Raw genomic sequence first — 21,664 nt, 5'->3', positions numbered from 1 at the left:
GTATAAGGAAGGAGCAGAAGAATCATCTGAAAACTGTATACTGGACTTACGTCAGGGAAAACTATCTGCTGTGCCCTACTCACGGCAGATTGACCTCACAATTTTTTGATTTTAAATGGTATCCGTCTTTTGAATCTTTTATGGATATAATTCTTGACCCATTAAGTAAGAGTTTATATATCCAGTTCAGATATGGTTGTCTGCCTCTCAAATCATATGGCAGTAAGTGGAGTGCAACTACAAGATCTGATTTATGTCCGAGCTGTACCCATAATCCAGAATCCATTGTACATTTTATGTTTTTATGTCCTGCCTATTTGATTACGCGTCGAAAGTGGTTACGGCCAGTGTGTAGAAATATGGGGGTAAGACATTGTATTGTTGCCTTAAGAATTCTGATGAGGGAAAGTTCCCCCCCCTTGCCCTGTGCGGTTAGTAAGTACATTACAGCTGCCTGGCATGTACGTATTAATCACTTGGGGAAAGTTGCTGATGCGGAACTTACTTCCAAATAAGGACAACATGAAAAACTGACAATGGAATGTTTTAGTCATCAAATTTTAACCACACACCTAGACTGGAACAATACCCCATGATTGATTTAAATGACAGTCAGTAGGAGATTAGGTGTTTGGTTTTTATGTGTTTTAAGGCCGTAAAGGATGTTCTTTTTTATTCCTCTTATTTCCTTTTTAACTTAATTTTTACTTATCTTTTATCTTTCTACCGGTGGTTGTTTTGCTTTTAGGGTTGAAAGTAACCAATAAAGCTATGTATGTACAAATATAACTGTGGGAGAAAACAATTTTGCGAGGGCTTTGATAGTGTGCCCCCGAAGTACACCACTGATCCCAATGTTTCTTGATTTGGGGCTAAACCAAGTAGCTGATTTAATTTCCCTATGACCTCTATTATATTGGATAAGGATTTGGACCACCCTGAATTGGATTTATACAAAGCATCATTGCTTGACCTGCTAAAGAGACCAAATGCAGCTATTATTCCTTGGATTAAATATGTGTCCAATTGGTTTTGTATCTTGGGGTTCGGAGATTATTGGGAGAATCCCCAAAAATTAGTGAAATCCCATAAAACTGCTTTGAAATCAGCTTACTGGTCCAATGTATGGAACAATTATATTTGTTGTAAATCCCATGGTCGATTAACTAATCTTTTTATTGATTTTAAGTGGTTTCCGCAGTACGAATCCTATTTAGATATTATACTAGATTTACAGGGCAAAGGTTTATGTGCTAGATTCCGTTTTGGGTCCTTACCAATGTTGTCTTTAACTTGCAACTGGGGGCCAATATCTACTTCAGATATACAGGGAGTGCAGAATTATTAGGCAAGTTGTATTTTTGAGGATTAATTTTATTATTGAACAACAACCATGTTCTCAATGAACCCAAAAAACTCATTAATATCAAAGCTGAATATATTTGGAAGTAGTTTTTAGTTTGTTTTTAGTTTTAGCTATGTTAGGGGGATATCTGTGTGTGCAGGTGACTATTACTGTGCATAATTATTAGGCAACTTAACAAAAAAATATATATACCCATTTCAATTATTTATCATTACCAGTGAAACCAATATAACATCTCAACATTCACAAATATACATTTCTGACATTCAAAAACAAATCAGTGACCAATATAGCCACCTTTCTTTGCAAGGACACTCAAAAGCCTGCCATCCATGGATTCTGTCAGTGTTTTGATCTGTTCACCATCAACATTGCGTGCAGCAGCAACCACAGCCTCCCAGACACTGTTCAGAGAGGTGTACTGTTTTCCCTCCTTGTAAATCTCACATTTGATGATGGACCACAGGTTCTCAATGGGGTTCAGATCAGGTGAACAAGGAGGCCATGTCATTAGATTTCCTTCTTTTATACCCTTTCTTGCCAGCCTCGCTGTGGAGTACTTGGACGCGTGTGATGGAGCATTGTCCTGCATGAAAATCATGTTTTTCTTGAAGGATGCAGACTTCTTCCTGTACCACTGCTTGAAGAAGGTGTCTTCCAGGAACTGGCAGTAGGACTGGGAGTTGAGCTTGACTCCATCCTCAACCCGAAAAGGCCCCACAAGCTCATCTTTGATGATACCAGCCCAAACCAGTACTCCACCTCCACCTTGCTGGCGTCTGAGTCGGACTGGAGCTCTCTGCCCTTTACCAGTCCAGCCACGGGCACATCCATCTGGCCCATCAAGACTCACTTTTATTTCATCAGTCCATAAAACCTTAGAAAAATCAGTCTTGAGATATTTCTTGGCCCAGTCTTGACGTTTCAGCTTGTGTGTCTTGTTCAGTGGTGGTCGTCTTTCAGCCTTTCTTACCTTGGCCATGTCTCTGAGTATTGCACACCTTGTGCTTTTGGGCACTCCAGTGATGTTGCAGCTCTGAAATATGGCCAAACTGGTGGCAAGTGGCATCGTGGCAGCTGCACGCTTGACTTTTCTCAGTTCATGGGCAGTTATTTTGCGCCTTGGTTTTTCCACACGCTTCTTGCGACCCTGTTGACTATTTTGAATGAAACGCTTGATTGTTCGATGATCACGCTTCAGAAGCTTTGCAATTTTAAGAGTGCTGCATCCCTCTGCAAGATATCTCACTATTTTTGACTTTTCTGAGCCTGTCAAGTCCTTCTTTTGACCCATTTTGCCAAAGGAAAGGAAGTTGCCTAATAAATATGCACACCTGATATAGGGTGTTGATGTCATTAGACCACACCCCTTCTCATTACAGAGATGCACATCACCTAATATGCTTAATTGGTAGTAGGCTTTCGAGCCTATACAGCTTGGAGTAAGACAACATGCATAAAGAGGATGATGTGGTCAAAATACTCATTTGCCTAATAATTCTGCACTCCCTGTATGTCCGGCTTGTGACGGTGCCCCGGAAACAGTTGAACATTTTATGTTTTTTTGCCCAACATATTTTTTTCCACAGGCAAAATGGATTCGAAAAACCTGTAGGGAAATGGGGCTGAAAAATTGCAGTATAGCAATAAGGGTTTTAAAAAAAGCCATAGATCAAATTAATTAATTTTAGCAGTCAGCAAGTTTTTAGTGGCAGCATGGCATATACGTGATCACCATTTTAATCAAGGACCCATGAAGCGTGCCCAGGTAGGATTTTAGATGAATACTTTGATATCATATGTATGTATTTATTTGTGTTTTTTTTAATTTTTTTATAAAATTATTTAATTATTGTACAGATTATAAAATGAGTTGAAATTTTTCCTTTAATGTATGTGATGCTTTGATGGTTAATTGACCGAATAAAGCTTGATTTGATGATGATGAACAGAAGGGTTGCTCTGAGAAGTTATTTTCTGTCTATACAAGACTACTTGACCCCCAACCCCTATGTTTTGACACCATAATGAAGTAAATAGGTCCCATGGTTCCTGAAATATTACATCATCACTGTAACACATCTGCCATTTTAAAAAATGTCGTCCAGAAAAATTCGGCCCACATCAGCAGTGTCGACCCAAGATAAATTACTTCTCTAATGATTCAAAAACAAAAAAAGTGAAAATCTCTGGACACATTTTTTTCAGAGGGATATCAGGGGGTTGGGATTACTAGCCATATTTTTACCTTTATCCCCTCCTTACTCTAAATGGGGTAGGGGTGCTGATCTCCTTTCTTTTGGTCAGTACCTAGGGATGTCTTGGGACCCAGTTATAAGTCCACTCATCTGCTTGCCCATTTCCCTCGGTGTTGACAGCTTAGAGTCCACCAGATGCTGGAGCAACTTCACTGAATGTTAGAATTTTCTCTTTGATAGTCCACTTGAAGTGTCCTTCAAAAGTATCAACTTTGTTGCCCTTGACCCAGCCATCAAGTGCCTTAACTGGTGTCTACAAATTAAATCCGTGTTTATGTTGCCCCATTTTGTGTTTTAGTCAGTTTCTACCTATGCCCTTCAGGGGTCACTGAAAGCAAATAACCATACCTGCCCCTTCCTCCAGACATAAGGACATTAACCAGAAAATGTCCATACCCTCCACACATTAATCCACAACCATAGTCCTCCATGCACCCTGTAACAAGCTCTTTCCAAACACTGCTAGTTCTCTGCATTTACTTCAAATGGAGCTTAAATAGAACAAACAGGACTGACTCCTCGATCAAACACATCTTCCCTTCGGTCAGTCCGCCCCTGAAGAGGGTGGCCTTAAAGTGAAAGCGTCATCCCAGCCTCAGTTGATGGGGGCCAGGGAGCAACTCTTATCATAGAATATCGCTGGCCTCGCCAACAAAATTTACTCAGAGGCCTGGGGGGGGGGTGGGGGGGAAATGTTGACCTTTAATATAGTATGTATACAAGAAACTTTGATGAGTAATCCAATAGATCTAGACAGGTTTGTGTATTTTTGCACCACTGCTACCCCTGCTAGAACAGTAATGGCTAAGAGAGGCCTGATAACTTTTATCTCCACCAGTCTTTTCCCAGTAGTAGGGGGTAGCTTTCTAACATCGGCACCTTTATTAGTTTATTCTGTTTTCTTTAGAAGGTAACTGTAAGGAAATGCCTCCTTGGCATGGTTACCCCCTGACTTTTTGCCTTTGCTGATGCCAAGTTATGATTTCAAAGTGTGCTGAGGCCTGCTAACCAGGCCCCAGCACCAGTGTTCTTTCCCTAAACTGTACCTTTGTCTCCACAATTGGCACACCCTGGCATCCAGGTAAGTCCCTTGTAACTGGTACCCCTGGTACCAAGGGCCCTGATGCCAGGGAAGGTCTCTAAGGGCTGCAGCATGTCTTATGCCACCCTGGGGACCCCTCACTCAGCACATGCACACTGCTTGCCAGCTTGTGTGTGCTGGTGGGGAGAAAATGACTAAGTCGACGTGGCACTCCCCTCAGAGTGCCATGCCAACCTCACACTGCCTATGACATAGATATGTCACCCCTCTAGCAGGCCTTACAGCCCTAAAACAGGGTGCACTATACCACAGGTGAGGGCAGAGGTGCATAAGCTCTATGCCCCTACAGTGTGTAAGCAAAACCTTAGACATTGTGAGTGCAGGGTAGCCATAAGAGTATATGGTCTGGGAGTCTGTCATACACAAACTCCACAGCACCGTAATGGCTACACTGAAAACTGGGAAGTTTGGTATCAAACTTCTCAGCACAATAATTGCACACTGATGCCAGTGTACATTTTATTGTGAAATACACCCCAGAGGGCATCTTAGAGATGCCCCCTGAAAACATACCCGACTTCCAGTGTGGGCTGACTAGTTTTGCCAGCCTGCCACACACCAGACATGTTGCTGGCCACATGGGGAGAGTGCCTTTGTCACTCTGTGGCTAGTAACAAAGCCTGTACTGGGTGGAGGTGCTTCTCACCTCCCCCTGCAGGAACTGTAACACCTGGCAGTGAGCCTCAAAGGCTCACCCCCTTTGTTACAGTGCCACAGGGTATCCCAGCTAGTGGAGATGCCCGCCCCCTCCGGCCACGGCCCCACTTTTGGCGGCAAGGCCGGAGGAGATAATGAGAAAAACAAGGAGTCGTCAGTGGCCAGTCAGGACAAACCCCTAAGGTGTCCTGAGCTGAGGTGACTCTGACTTTTAGAAATCCTCCATCTTGCAGATGGAGGATTCCCCCAATAGGATTAGGGATGTGCCCCCCTCCCCTCAGGGAGGAGGCACAAAGAGGGTGTAACCACCCTCGGGGCTAGTAGCAATTGGCTACTAACCTCCCAGACCTAAACACACCCCTAAATTGAGTATTTAGGGGCCCCCTGAACCAAGCAAGATAGATTCCTTCAACCTGAAGACGAAGAAGGACTGCTGACCTGAAGCCCTGCAGAGAAGACGGAGACACCAACTGCTTTGGCCCCAGCCCTACCGGCCTGTCTCCCCACTTCGAGAAAAACTGCAACAGCGACACGTCCCCCAGGGTCCAGCGACCTCTGAAGCCTCTCTCCGATCGGACGTTCTTGTTTAGCATCTGCCATAAAGAAATCAGGTGTATCAGAAGATGGAAGAATGATGGAAGTTGTGTGTATCTATCCTCCTAGAAATTTGATTATTTTGAAGACTTTTTTGGGGTAGATCTGCGAATCTAGTTGTATGCCTGTACAAGGAGCCCCCTGCTATCAGAAGTGGAAGCTAGAGAATCAGTCTCTCTGTGTTCTCTTTTTGAGGGAACGCACCGACATTGTCATCTGATTCGGGTGGGAAGGACGTGAATCTAAAGGATCTGCGACATTAGTTACCTAATATTGAAAAAGGAACTGCCCTGACGAAGGCGGTTTTACAAATCGGATGGTTACTGCCGAAACGCGCGTAGGCTTAGTTCCTACAGTTGTTACAATGGATTATGAATTTTAATGGATTATGAACTTTAAGGTCCAAGTAATTAACTTCTCTTTATGAATTCGGTGGAGACGTTATTTTGTTTTGAGTTATAACATGTCATTTGTTTGAATACTATTAAGGCTTTAGAAAGAGAAAGTGTATATTCAATTTATATCTTATTGTATTTTGTACAATTTGGATTTTCTTTTGTCAATGTTATGTTTCTATTATCTTTTGTATCCTGTCTTGTGTAATTTTTTGTCTGTCTGTTCACTATATATGAGTGTGTGTGTCCTTCTTTGTGAATATGTAAATATTTATATATCTAACTTTGATTATTGCGTTTTTCATGTTGTACATACATATGTAATAAATATCATTTTCTCGTATTTTTGTTATCTTGATTGTTTGGTTGTCTTATATTGTAGACAACAGTGAGCATTAGTTGTAGCTCATTCTCTTCTCTTGTATTCAAATGGCCTCAGAGGACTACCCTGCATCTAAAAGGACCAAGAACTCTCGAGGACAGCGCCCCTTTTCCACAAAGACTGCAACTTTGCAACAAAGAAGCAACTTTTAAAGACCCCACGTTTCCCGCCCGAAGCGCAAGACTTTCCCCTCTGCCCCCGATGCCCCCGGCTCGACCTGTGGAGAACCAACACTACAGGGAGGACTCCCCGGCGACTGCCAGTCCGTGAGTAGCCAGTGTTGACCCCCCCCTGAGCCCCCACAGCGACGCCTGCAGAGGGAATCCAGAGGCTCCCCCTGACCGCGACTGCCTGCTTCAAAGAACCCGACGCCTGGGAAACACACTGCATCCGCAGCCCCCAGGACCTGAAGGATCCGACCTCCAGTGCAGGAGCGACCCCCAGGTGGCCCTCTCCCTTGCCCAGGTGGTGGCTACCCTGAGGAGCCCCCCCCCCCCTTGCCTGCCTGGCTCGCTGAAGAGACCCCTGGGTCTCCCATTGAAACCTATTGCAAACCTGATGCCTATTTGCACTCTGCACCCGGCCGCCCCTGTGCCGCTGAGGGTGTACTTTTTGTGCTGACTTGTGTCGCCCCCTCCCCCGGTGCCTTACAAAACCCCCCTGGTCTCCCCTCCGAAGTCGCAGGTACTTACCTGCTGGCAGACTGGAACCGGGGCACCCCCCTTCTCCATTGAAGCCTATGCGTTTTGGACACCACTTTGACCTCTGCTGGTATGGTAACTTTGGGGTTGCCCTGAACCCCCAACGGTGGGCTACCTTGGACCCAACTTTGAACCCTGTAAGTGCTTTACTTACCTGAAAAACTAACAAACACTTACCTCCCCAAGGAACTGTTGAATTTTGCAGAGTGTCCAATTTTAAAATAGCTTATTGCCATTTTTGCCAAAACTATACATGCTATTGTGTTGATTCAAAGTTCCTAAGATACGTGAGTGAAATACCTTTCATTTAAAGTATTGTTTGTAAACCTTTAACCTGTGATTCTTAAACTAAGAAAATTTGTCTATATAAAAACCTATTGGCCTGGAATAAGTCTTTGAGTGTGTGTTCCTCATTTATTGGCTATGTGTGTACAACAAATGCTTAACACTACACTCTGATAAGCCTACTGCTCGACCACACTACCACAAAATAGAGCATTAGAATTATCTCTTTTTGCCACTATCTTACCTCTAAGGGGAACCCTTGGACTCTGTGCATGCTATTTCTTACTTTGAAATAGTGCATACAGAGCCAACTTCCTACACCAAGTTAGAAGGGAGAGAGCATTATCACTGGGGTCCTGGTTTGCAGGATCCCAGTGACCACAGTCAAACACACTGACAACAGGCAGAAAATGGGGGTAATCATACCAAGAAAGAGGGTGCTTTCCAACAGGTATCAACCATGTTGGAATCGTGCAGCTACACAGATTCCTGTGCTAGTTGCCCGATACCATGTGCTCTGGGGTTCCTTAGAGAATACTACAGATATGCCTGTACAGCCTTGCAGGGTCTGCATGCCAGACCGTGCTGCTGCCAACCACACATGCTCTTTTGCCCTCCAGCTGCTGAGCTTAACTCAAGCAGGGGATGGCAGATCAAAATGTTTTCTGTAAGCGGGAGTTGGGACCTCCTTTCCTTTACAACTAGGTGTCGCTGGGCTGGGGTGGCTTCTGAGCTTTGAAGGGCACATTTGGTGCCCTCCTTGCATAAACAGGTTTGCACCTGTGCAGGAGCCCACAGTTCCTGCTCTGGTGCGAAACCACACAAAGGACAGGGGAGTGACCAACCTTCTGACCAGCTCTCCCCTAGGGAAGAACACAGAGCTCTGCCAGGTGACCACTTGATTCTACCATCTTGGAAATAAGATGTGCAAAGGCCCCTGGGAGCATCTGACTGGTTAGGCCAGATGGGTGACGTCCCCTGGCCCACCCTGATAGGTGGGTGTCCAACCCACTTTTAGGTTTACTTAAGGACTCCCCTAAGGGTGGGTCCCCAGATTCATCTGCAAGACTCTACAAAAAACTCTATGGAAGACTTCTCCAAACTGCCCTCTGGAATCGCTGCTGGTCTGCCTTAGGAACTGAAAGAAGACTGTATCCAGTTGGGAGTGCTCCCACTACAACATTGTTTCTCTAGCTCTTGCAATATTTCTGCAACATCCGTGGCTGTGCATCCTCCATAGTCACAAAGACTCTGCCTGCATCCATGAAGCAAGAAGGAATCTCCCTTAGAGTGAAGGAGTCACTCGCCTGCATCCGCAGGCACCTCAATGACTTTGGAGTAGTGGGTCCTGCTGTTCCACAGACATAGAAAGTCTCTGCTATGCAGGTGGTGGTTCTCTGGCCCTCTCCAGGTCTATCTTGTCTTTTGACCAACTTGGGAGGCGGTGGGTCCTTGCTGTAGCCACTGGGATGAAACCCCTGTGCACTGCATCTGTTGCTGTTACCAAGGCTTATTGACTCTTCCTCCAGAAGACCTTCGAGCTTCAGGAAGCCCCATCCTCCAGCACTCTGCAACTCCAAGAACAGCCTCGATCCTTCAACTCCACCGGTGTGGGACTCTGTTGTGCTGCTGAGGCCTCCCAGCGACTCCCTGTCCCTGCTGCCAGTGGGTCCTTGAGGGGGGTTAAACAATTTTTGCTGGCTCTCCTGCTTGCTGAGGGCCAGCCCTGACTCCCCTCCAAGGGTCGAGTCATTTTGTCCTTGCTGGTCCCCAAAATCTTGTAAACTTCTCTGCAGCTTCTTCCTGCTTTTGCTTATGCTTGTTGATGCTTCTGCTGACCACTGACCCCTCTGCAATCTGACAGCCGACGTGGTACAGCTCATGGGAATCTCCATGGATCTTCCAGCATCACCTGGTGTACTTCTTCCTTCACCGACCTGCAGAAACTTCTTCCCACGCAGGGTGTGCATTGCCTACCTGCACCGCCTGGACATTTCCGTGTAGTCTGGACACTGTCCTCTTTCTTTTCAGCTCCTTCTTGTCTGGAATATGCCCTTCGGTTCCACCGACCTGGTTTACAGGTCACAACAGCTGCTGAACAAAAGAGGCTCCCATTGATTACAATGAAGGTTTCTGATGTCACTTCACCCCTATGCACCTGGGCTCCCTGGTGTAGGTACTCCACCTTCCTGAGTATTCACAGTTGGGGGCCCTATTGAACCTTCCTGGTGCCAACTGGTTTCCTTGGCATCCTCTGGGAAGCGTCCTGAATCCTTAAAATTCCAACCTCAATGGTCCTGTGTTAGCCTATGGGACACCTAGCTAGGTAATACTTCTGCACATGGGTGCCTGGGGGGGTTTCTATTACTTACCTTGGGTGGTATTGTACTCCCCCAGCCCCTAAGTTCTTAACACACTTACCTTGGTTGTGCACCTCCATTCTTATACCACTTTCTTAGTATATGTTTTGGACCAGCCACAAGGCTGTATTTCTGTGCTTTTCCTGTTTGTTTCGAAGTATATTTTCTTTGTGTAGATATACCAACGTTAGGATAGTACTAGTGTTATAATAAAGAATACTTATTGCAAGACTTGGTGTGATTCTTTCTTGTGAGAACATAACTGACTGACTACTGTGGTGTTTAAGTGCTTTGCACTCCTCCTTGATAAGCCTGAGCTGCTCTCCACAGCTACCCCTAGAAAGCTTTGGCTACTTAGGCACCAAAAAACTATCACTGAGGGTTGCCTGGGCTTAGTTTATGGTGTACACCTATGGTGTGGCATCCAACACTGAGTAAGCTTCCTACAGTCCCGCTCTGTGAACTGATTTCTCATGACAGGGGCTTCCCTTTCAGGGCCCTAATTTTGCGCACCATTGATCGGTGTTCTTTATGGGGTGCATGCTTCTGGTGTGAGAAGTTGTGAAATGGAACTGACGTCAGGGTGCCGGATGCTGCCAATGTAGGTCCTGCGGTGCTGTATCTATCGCACAGAACGCAGACAACGCGTAGCCAACTGATGCTACCTGACAGTGTGCAGGGGTACTGCTCAAGAATCTCCTCTGGATTCGGACTGACGCCTGGGTGAAATTCTAAGGTAAGGAATCTGCAACTAGAAAGCCTCTACCAGATAAAGCGATACTGAAGGTAAGTAACTTGTTTAATGCAGATACACTGGTTTTCCAAGTGCATTACACAACTTGAAATGTTAATTCTTGTGGAAGATACCTACTTTAAAGTAGTTTCACAAACATATTGTAGTCAACACAAGGTCAATTGAAAGCACGCTCCGTGGCTTTTCAGTCACTCGTGGACAAGACCTACAAAAAGCAATCCAGATGAAACCCCAGTACTGATTGCTGCTTGTAGGGTTTGGCACATGTTGGGACTTATCTTGTGATTTTCCTATGCTTTGGAATATTCTTTTCTGTTGACAGAAAGGGGGGCTGAGAAAGTACTGTTTAGTACAATTATTTACTGTAGTCACTCCCTTTATATTGTGGCTATCCTTTATATCATCTATCCACCTTCCAGAGTGTTCTGTTTCAAGTTTAATTCAGCTAGTCGCTGGATAACAGAAACTGAAAGCACAGGAGATTGCCTGAAAGTGGTGTGGTAAATAGTGAGTGGACTTAGTTCCAGTCATTCTCTGACACTGCTTACTTATTATTACAAATGCTCTGGTATCTCACTGCAGGTCTAGGCATTTGAGGGATGGGGTTGAGGAGAATGACTGAAGGATTAAGTGCGTATGAGTTTATTTGTGGGCCTTTTTAATTTATATATTATTCGCTAGACATTTAGTACTGTGTATTTGGTTCTAATTTCTTGAGAATGTGTACAGTATTTAAAAGTATAGTTTGTGCATTAGCACAAGTTAACTCAGTGACTTACTTTCTGGTTTCTAATGTCATGTTTCTGTGCTAAATGTTGTTACTTATTAGATATTTCCAAAGTGTGTCAATGTGTATGCATGTCTCCATTATGATAGTACACAGAAGGGTAATTGTTTTTCTTTTATTCAAAAGGTTGATGCTGGAAAAACAAGCTGTCTAGATTTTGGAGATCTCCCATCAGGCAGTTGGAAAGCACTTCCTTTAAGACTGATAAACAAAACTCAGGTCACTGTGCCCATCAGGCTTATAATTAGTGCTGTAAGTACACTTAATTTTAAAAGTTATGCTTAATCTTAAAATACTAGACATTTCATTAATTGTCACGATCCCCTGGATTGACGTTTAATCCAGTTGAATCCTGGATGTGTCAGGAGTCCATTAAGGTGAGGAACAGGCCCAGGCCACTCGAGGGAGATTAATTCCTGTTGTGTTCATCAGCAGCCGGGCACTGAAAAACAGATTTGGTGTTCCTGTTGAGCAATTGGAGGTCTTCCAAATGCCACTGTCCAAGTAACAAATGAGAAAAATGAAATGTAGTCTGAGTCTTCTAACTGTATTTACGTTTCCACCTTCAATATCAGTTTGAAGCCTTTAAGTTTGACCCACAATTCAACAAGCTTTTTAGAAAATTAACTAATACATTTTGACTCAGATGTTAACACCAGTATTCAGTTGAAGCCTATGAATTTCTATTTTCTGCAAATTTTTTGAAGTCTTGAAGCTGATGTGATTTAATCAGGATGACATGCATAACATGTTTTCTGAAAAGAAGCTAACAACTGATTTCAACAATCCTCTCTCGTTTGCTGAGACCATTCCTTTAGGAAACTGGCTCTCTATATAGTGCTTTAAAATGAAGTACACTATGTGGAAAGTCCATTGGATTCTCAGTTGGTTTGCAGAGGCAAAAGTAGATAGTAGTAATGCTCTATTTTGTAGTAGCGTTGGCGAGCAGTTAGGCTTATCAGAGGTTAGGGCTAAGCATTTTGGTACTCAGAGGCAATAAATGAGAGAGACACTCAAAGAAAAAATCTGAGACTAATTTAGAAAAATACTTCTTGTTAGATAAGTTTCAAACCCAAGAACTTCGTAAACAGGTAAGTACTTTTTCACGCATACTTTTCAGATTCAAAAATCAACACTTAGTGTAATTCATAGAGTTCTTCAATGTTAACCTATGGAGGAAAACTGTTCAGCAACTCACGGTTAACAATGACTTACGAGGCCAGTCTCCGAGAGTAAAGAAAGTACTGGCCACTGATCATAACCACATTATCATGTCACTCTGGGTGGCACTGGGGCGGCCGGGTACAGTAAGGCATTGCGCACTAGTGCTTTTCAGTGGGAGTTAGCTAGCCCTCGTGACAAACAGTCTGCAGGCTCTGGCTGGCAAGCAGGTAGGTTGTAGAATTGAGGTGCTCGGAGACATACATGCATCTTTGGTCCTTTTCTCCAGGCCCAGGATTGACGGATGCAGGGGTGTCCTGAAACGTTGTTTTTTTTTGTCTGGGAGCATTTGTGGTCAGGGGGTCCTGTGTGTTGAGGCTGCAGATGTTGTTGGGGAGTCCTGCAGGTGTGGACCCATGGTGGACTCGAGCTGAGAGGAGCGAGGGGACGTTGTTGGTACCAGTGACCCACCTCAGATTGGGTCAGGGGAGACATGTGCAGTGTTTCCTGGAGGTGCTAAGTTTTCACTCACCACAAGGCTGCAGGAGAGAGGCCTGCGTGCAGAGGCTGCAGGTGACTTGGGGAAGTCCAAGATGGGTGAGACCCCACTGAACTGGGACTCAGTACAGCTGGGGAACCTTGCTGGCACTGTTTGTTGGCTTCACCTCAGGTCGTGGACGTTGGGTGCCGTGGTCACTTCAGGTTTCAGGTCTGCAGTTCTGGAGGCTGCAGAATCCTTTCTTGAGAATTGGTTGCAGATCAGATCAGCTGCTCACAGGAATCTTTATGGAAGGCAAGCAGTCAGCCCAGGTTTCTGGAGGCTCAGCTGCAGGATGAGTTGTCTTTTTTGGGCAGAATCCATCGAGGTCAGCAGGCAGACTGGGGTGGGTGGGGTTGTGTTGATACCAGGTCAGCTGCTTCTTGTCTTCCTCTTCTGCAAGTGCAACTCTTCTTTCTCCTTTGCTTCCTGAGCAGTCAAGATCTGAATTTTAGGGTTCAGGTGGTGCCACCTATACTCAATTCTGATGGATACAACTACCTGTGGATTCCTCACCTAATGAATACTCCCATGGCGCCAGCATTCGACGGAAATCTTCTTCTAAGTCTCTGCACGTCGACGAGGACGTCACTCTAGCCCACGCGACGCCGTCTGACGTCATACAGGCAATAAGAGGTCCTCGACGACGTGCCGACGTCAGTTCCCTTTTTTCCGTGCATTCGAAACGGTTATCTTGAGGGAGCAACTGTTACTTTCGTGGTTACAGTGTATTTTTTGCTGCGTAGTCCTTCGCTGCAGTAATAATGTCGCAGAGAAAGTCGGGTTTTAAGCCTTGTCGTGAGTGTGGGGGCAAGATGTCAGTTACGGATCCTCACTCCGACTGTCTTTGGTGTTTAAGCTCCGACCACGACGTCTCGACTTGCGATTCATGTCAGCACATGAATCCAAAGGCCCTCAAGGAACGTGAGGCGAAGTTGTTTATGGCGAAGTCGAAGAAAGAAAAACATCATAAGAAGTCTTCTTCGCCAAGGCATCGGCGTCATCGAGACTCCCAGCGCCGTAGAGAATCACGGCGCCATTCGAGCAAGGAGACTCGTTCCAGGTCTTCGGATCGGCGCCGGAGGACTTGGGAGGTCAGTCCCACGGTCACGCCGCATCCATCGACGCCGTTGCCCTCTCCGGCGTCACCGACTTCACCTGGACAGGCGTCGGTGATTGAAGTGGTGCAGCCTCTGGTGTTGTCCCCGGCATCGCAGACGTCGAGGCCGGCGTCGGGGTTGCCTTCGATACAGGCACCCCAGTATCCGGCTTTTCCCACCTCTGGAGCCGATAGTACTGCATTCCTAAATGCGATGTATACCATCTTCCAACAGATGGCTCCAGGGGGTGCTCCGGCTGGCCCTTTGGCCTTTTCATTGGGTGATCCTGCGCCTCTACGGCCGGCACCCTTTATGCCCTTTCTCCCTTTTGGGAACGTGGTGGCCGCTCCGGTGACTTCGGAGGGATTGGCCCCGGAGATTTCCATCCCGTCGACGTCGGGATTTCGTCCTGTGACTCCGGTGGGTCCATCCGCTCCGAGTGCTCTTTCATCGGCGCCGAAGTTACCTGTGGCGCCGGACGCGGCGTCGGTGGCTTCTGAAGATCGGTGCCGATCTTCGGCGGAGGCATTGTCGACTCCGCGTATCGAGCATAGGCTTCATTCGAGGAGACGTGCTCTCCGTTTATTAGAGGAGCAGGAGTACCAACGAGTCCTGGAAGAAGGAGAACTAGAGGACTCGGTTGATGGACTGCATGGTCTAGATACAGCCAGTGGGCTGGACACTTCCCCTGAGTGGGATCTTTCGTCTCCAGGGGAATACACGGAGGAGGCTGCTTCCTTTCACGCAGTGGTACGGAAGGCAGCTAGTTTTCTGGACCTGCCTTTGCCGGTGGCAGAGACAAAACAGAACCTTCTGACAGAGGTGCTTCATCCGGCCTCAGCTGCGGCAGAGCCTCTATTGCCCTTTAATGACGCTTTGCTGGATCCGGTGCTAGAGGTGTGGAAGAGACCAGTATCTTCCCCAGCGGTTCATAGAGCCGTAGCCAGGAGGTATCGTGCTGCACCAACTGACCCTGGCTTTCTTTCTAGGCACCCTACACCTGAGAGCTTGGTGGTGCAGGCCTCCTGTTCATCCAAATCAGCGCCTGGTTATTTCCCGACGGTGCCTGGGGACAGAGACTCGAAGAAACTGGATGCGCAGTCCAAGAAAATCTTTTCGTCCTGCAGTCTGGCGTTGAAGGCCACCAACGCAACTTGTATCCTGGGGAGATATGTTCATGCTCTTATGGAGGATATTTCCTCATCATTTATGGAGCTTCCCCAGGGTCTTTTGGATGTTGTTTCAGATGCCCAGGCTGCTGCGACCCAGATTATTCAGGCTGGGCTGGATACGACCGACTCGGTGGCCAGAGCAATGGGCACGACTGTGGTGGCAAGGAGACAGGCCTGGCTCCGTAATTCGGGGTTTTCTGCAGATGTGCAGTCAACCCTATTGGATCTCCCTTTTGATGGGGACAAGCTGTTTGGCGCCAAGGCAGATTCGGCCTTGGAACGTTTTAAGGAGAGCAGGGCCACAGCCAAATCGCTAGGACTCCAAGCTCCTTCTTCCTCTGCCTCTTCCAGGATTTTCAGGAGGTTTCGGGGATTTGGGCGTGGCTCTTCCTCCTCTTCCTTTCGGGGGAGATTCCAGCAACCTGCCTCTTCCCATCCCTATAGATCTTTTAGAGGGAGAGGGAGGGCCCGCACCAGAGGAGCCTCTCAGCAGCACTCTGCCTCTTCCTCGTCCTCTGGAGGGGTGCAGCAGGGAAAGCAGCCTTAGGCTTCCACCATTTCCCACTCACTCCTCTCCTGTAGGGGGAAGATTACAGCATTTTCTCCGCAAGTGGAAGACTATTACAACGGACACTTGGGTTCTCAGTATTGTGGGAAAAGGCTACACCCTTCCCTTTCGGGAGTTCCCGCCCCTCATCCCGACCCGCCCATCTTATTGTTCAGAAGAACACCTCCTGTTGCTAGAACAGGAGGTACAAGTCCTCCTTTCAAAGGGCGCGGTAGAGTTGGTCCCAGAGCAGGAAAGGGGTCGAGGTTGTTACTCAAGGTATTTCCTGATTCCCAAGAAGGATGGTCGGTTGAGACCAATCCTGGACCTGAGGATCTTGAATTGGTTCCTCAAACAGGAAAAGTTCAAGATGCTGACCCTAGCTCAGGTGCTTTGGGCGTTGAACAAGGAAGATTGGATGGTGTCTGTCGACTTGCAGGATGCTTACTTTCATATCCCGATACTCAAGTCACACAGGAAGTATCTCCGGTTTATGGTGGGATCGCAGCACTATCAGTTTGCGGTCCTTCCGTTTGGTCTTACTTCAGCACCTCGAGTGTTCACGAAGGTGATGTCGGTGGTTGCGGCAGAGCTCAGAAGGAAGGGGATAGCAGTATTCCCTTACTTGGACGACTGGTTGATCAAAGCCAAGTCGCCGGAGCTTGTGTCGCATCATCTGCAGTCAACGACTCAGTTGTTGTTCGACCTGGATTTTTCGGTGAACGATCCCAAATCTCACCTGGAGCCCTCTCAGCGCCTCCTGTTCATAGGGGCAGTACTGGATACAACATTGAGTCGAGCCTTTCCTCCGCCTCAGCGGATTCAAGATATTCAGGAATTGTTTCCAATGTTTCGAAATGGAGCGGTAGTTCCAGTCCTCAAGGTCCTTCGTCTGCTCGGTCTGTTTGCCTCCTGCATTCTGTTGGTCACGCATGCTCGCTGGCACATGAGGGCTCTTCAGTGGTGCCTCCGAAGGCAGTGGTCTCAACACAAAGGAGATCTAGAAGGTGCTGTCAAGATCTCCAGAGATGCTGCTGTGGACTTGAAGTGGTGGATTGCGAGCAACAATCTTTCACAAGGAAAGCCGTTCGCGCAGTCGCCACCAGTGGCCACGGTCATAACGGATGCTTCCACTCTAGGGTGGGGAGCTCATCTGGGGGATCTGGAGATCAAAGGCCTTTGGTCTCCAGAGGAGCAGATGTTTCATATCAATCTGTTAGAGTTACGGGCTGTACGTCTGGCTCTCAAGGCCTTCCTCCCTTCCCTTCGTGGTCAGTCGGTACAGGTCCTGACGGACAATGCTACCACGATGTGGTACATAAACAAACAGGGAGGAGTAGGGTCGTACCTTCTCTGCAGAGAAGCTCTTCGACTATGGTCTTGGGCAAAGGACAATCAGATTTGCTTGGTAGCAAATCATCTGGCCGGGGTCTTGAATGTACGTGCGGACAGTCTCAGTCGCCAATTCTCGGCCGACCACGAGTGGCGTCTCCATCCAGATCAAGTCCGTTTAATCTTCCAGATGTGGGGGTTTCCTCGGATAGATCTGTTTGCCACTCGGGAGAACGCGCATTGTCCGTTATTCTGCAGCCTCCAGTATCCGATGCAGGGAGCGTTAGGGGACGCGTTTCAAATAACCTGGTGCGGCCAGTTGCTTTACGCGTTTCCTCCCATACCCTTGATTCCTCGAGTATTGAGGAAGATTCGCCAAGACCGGGCGCTAGTCATCTTAATAGCTCCGGATTGGCCAAGGAGGGTGTGGTACTCCGACCTTCTCCAACTCTCAATGTGCCCTCCGCTCCGTCTCCCTTTCAGGGCAGACCTCCTCTCGCAGTGGCAGGGGCAGGTTTTACACCCCAACCTCCAGAGTCTGCACCTACATGCCTGGAGATTGAACGGGGCAACCTGAGTTCCTTCTCTCTCCCGCCTGATGTAGTGGATGTTATATTAGCGGCCAGGCGACACTCCACTAAATCTATCTACGCTAATAGGTGGTCTAAATTTGTTGCGTGGTGTGGGAGAGGCAGATTGATCCCTTACATGCTCATCTATCGGACGTTTTGTCTTTTGCTCTCTCTCTAGCGCAGAAAGGTTGTGCAGTGGCTACCATTAAGGGTTATTTGTCGGCCTTGTCAGCCTTCATTTGTCTTCCAGACCAACCATCGTTATTTAAATCCCCTATTGTTATCAGATTCTTGAAAGGTCTTCTAAATAAATATCCTCCAAAACCATTTGTTATGCCGCAATGGGATTTGTCCTTGGTCCTGACTTTCCTTATGGGGTCCCCTTTTGAGCCTATGCATTCTTGCCCCTTAAGGTATTTGGTTATAAAAACAGTTTTCCTGGTAGCGATAACATCTGCAAGGAGAGTGAGTGAGTTGCAGGCCTTATCGGTAAAGCCCCCTTATACAACTTTTTATGGGGATAAGGTGGTGTTGAGGACCAAGGCTGCTTTCCTTCCGAAGGTTGTTTCACCCTTCCATTTGGCTCAGACAATTACTTTGTCCACGTTCTATCCTCCGCCTCATCCTTCTAAAGAGGAAGAAAGACTGCACCGTCTGGACCCAAAGAGGGCGTTGAGCTTCTTTATTGATAGAACAAAGGATTTCAGGTTGGAGGATCAGCTGTTCATCGGGTACGTGGGCAAGAGGAGAGGAAAGGCAGTCCACAAGAGAACACTCTCCAGGTGGGTGGTTCTTTGCATTAAAATCTGTTACTCTTTGGCAAAGAAGGACCCTCCTGAGGGCATTAGAGCTCATTCCACCAGAGCTAAGTCGGCCACTTCGGCCTTGGCCAGGGGTGTTCCTGTGGTTGACATCTGCAAGGCCGCAACTTGGTCGTCCCTTCACACTTTTGCGAAACATTACTGTTTGGACTCTGAGGTCAGAAGGGACGGCCATTTTGAACGGTCAGTGCTGCAGGATTTCTTGGTTTGACCATTTAGGCACCCGCCACCGGGCGTGGTACTGCTTTGGGACTCTATTCATTAGGTGAGGAATCCACAGGTAGTTGTATCCATCAGAAGAACGAGTTACTTACCTTCGGTAAAGACTTCTCTGGTGGATACATTAGCTACCTGTGGATTCCTCGCGGTCCCACCCGCCTCCCCGTTGCCTTTCTGGTCTTACCAAGTAATCCTTGAGTGCGCTCCTCTTGGTCTTCAAGGTTGCAATAGACGTTGTATATATGGATACGTGTGTATATTATCTGTATATATATATATGTATATATCTTTGTGTACATACATGATTTGCATATATTTGTTCGTTATATTAAATTTACAGCTATTCATTGCAATATTGTGTATTTTACAAGGTTATGGGATGTTGCCTTGCTCTTTCATTGCATTGGGTGGTTGTTCTCATGCACGTAAAAAATGTTGGTACTGACGTCGGCACGTCGTCGAGGACCTCTTATTGCCTGTATGACGTCAGACGGCGTCGCGTGGGCTAGAGTGACGTCCTCGTCGACGTGCAGAGACTAGGAAGAAGATTTCCGTCGAATGCTGGCGCCATGGGAGTATTCATTAGGTGAGGAATCCACAGGTAGCTAATGTATCCACCAGAAAAGTCGTTACCGAAGGTAAGTAACTCGTTCTTTAGGGGCATTACAGGGAGTGCCAGGTGGAAGCCAATGGGGTGCCCACCTTTAGGATGACTACCCTCTTTCTATGACGCTTACGCTGAAAAGTGGGCGTAACCCTAGTGGCCTTATTCCTTCCAAATAAGATGCATGAATGTGAAAATTGGTGTCCACTTCAGCTCATCACCTCAGGGATGGGACTGGCATGAAGTTGGACACACCTCTAATCTGCCTAATTTCCCCACCTGTGCTGCTGCCAAAGGTGGGATCAGGATGGGGGGGGGTCGGTCATCTCGCCTTCTGGAGAGACCTGGATTGCATTACAAAGGCGGCTAGGCCTTTGAAGTTTCCCTCCCTGAAATATCCATCCTGCCTGGGTGATGGGTAACACCCTCGTCTTGTGCAGGCTTTTTGTCTCTGACCCTTGAGAGTGCTGGCTCTCATCTTGGGGGTTATATCCAGGAGGGTGTACAGCAGTTGCAAATACCACACAGGTCTGTCAGTGATGTGAACACAGGATAGAACCACACCAGTGTTAGAAAAATAGTCTATATTTGTTGTAACACACACACTAGAGCTAACTTTGGTATATCTCCTAACCGGAGATATGGTCACAGAAACATATCCTCAGAAAAAGGTATATGCAGGCATATAATGACTTATGCCCCAATCGTAGGGTGGGGACAGGGGGCAAATAATGTACTAAGACAATGGAATGCGATAATCACTGGCAACCTGAGCTACCACCCAAGGACTCTTAGGAGTGGGGAAAGCACAGGAACACCCAAGCTAAGTAGATTGGATTCCCCGGCACACGTGTGCAGAGTTGTAACCCTGGGTCATTGTCCATAGGATTACATGGAGAAGTTGCAGTTGGATTTTTCGAGTTCTGGGACCCTTCGCTGGGGAATCCCGTTGGGGCAAGGGGAGGTTGGATAGTGCCACCACCTGTGGATACCCAGAACAGTGGAGTACCACCACCAGAGAGCTCAGGTGCATAGGGTTGAAGTTATGTCAGAACCTCCTGTTGAAGTCACTGGGGACCGTGGTTGTCCAGCTGCTGTTGTGAAAGCATGGATTCCTTAAGAAGCAGACCTAAGTAAAAAGGGTACAGAGTCCAGACCACCCTGAGTTGCCCAGGCAGTGCAATGACCACCCCCTTCTTAGAGATGCTTTCCTGTTAGACGGTGGTCGAAGAAGTGCAGCTGTGGAGTCCAGCCGATGCAGGTAGTCCCCTGGAGGAGTTCATAAGCTTTCCCATGCTAAGTGTCAGATTGCAGAGGGTCAGTGGTCAGCAGGACCACCAACAAGCCTTGGCAAATGCAGGGAAGTGTTGCACGGAGTTTGCTGGATTTGTGGGGACTAGCAAGGTCTAGGTGACCCAACCTTTGCAGGTAGGTCAAGGCCAGCCCTGAGCAAGCAGGAAAGCCAGCAGGAATCGTTGGAACCCCCAGGTGGACCCTCTGGCAGTCAGCACAGAGCGGCGTCAGCCACAGCAAAGAGGGATGCTCACGTCGCCTGAGTTGCGGAGAGGACATCATTATTGGATCTGGAGTGCTGAAGGCCGTGGCTTCTTGGAGCTAAGAGTTTTTCGGACTGAAGAGCCAACAAGCCTTGGCAACAATAAGCATATGCGGTGCACAGGGGTTCCAACCAAGCAGCTCCAGCGAAGGGCCACAACCTTCCGAGTTGCAAATAAGACAGGCCAGTCCTCTAAAGAGCCACAGAACCACCATCTATGTTGTAGAGTCTTGAAGAGTCTGTGGGACAGCAGGATCCACAAATCAGTGTTTGACGTTTAGGTGCCTGCGGATGCAGGGACGTGACTGCTTCACTCCAAGGGAGATTCCTTCTTGTGTTTGTAAGTGCAGGCAGAGTCCTTGTGACTCTTTAGGATGCACAGCCACAGGGGTTCCAGAAGTC

At 47.3% G+C, this 21,664-nt stretch overlaps 1 protein-coding gene across 2 annotated transcripts in view; it reads left to right on the top strand.

Moving 5' to 3' along the window:
* Positions 1-21,664, top strand: part of CEP192 (centrosomal protein 192) — a 1,702,116-nt gene that overhangs the window by 697,422 nt on the left and 983,030 nt on the right. For both annotated transcript variants that reach the window (XM_069219927.1, XM_069219928.1), the window contains one exon: positions 11,768-11,893. In XM_069219927.1, the coding sequence (XP_069076028.1) occupies positions 11,768-11,893 (126 nt within the window). The remainder of the gene's footprint in view (positions 1-11,767; positions 11,894-21,664) is intronic.

The sequence above is a fragment of the Pleurodeles waltl genome, chromosome 2_2, assembly GCF_031143425.1.
Source record: "Pleurodeles waltl isolate 20211129_DDA chromosome 2_2, aPleWal1.hap1.20221129, whole genome shotgun sequence".
Classification (NCBI taxonomy): domain Eukaryota; kingdom Metazoa; phylum Chordata; class Amphibia; order Caudata; family Salamandridae; genus Pleurodeles; species Pleurodeles waltl.
Note: the sequence above shows the minus strand (reverse complement) of the source record. Positions and strands in the feature narration are given on the sequence as shown.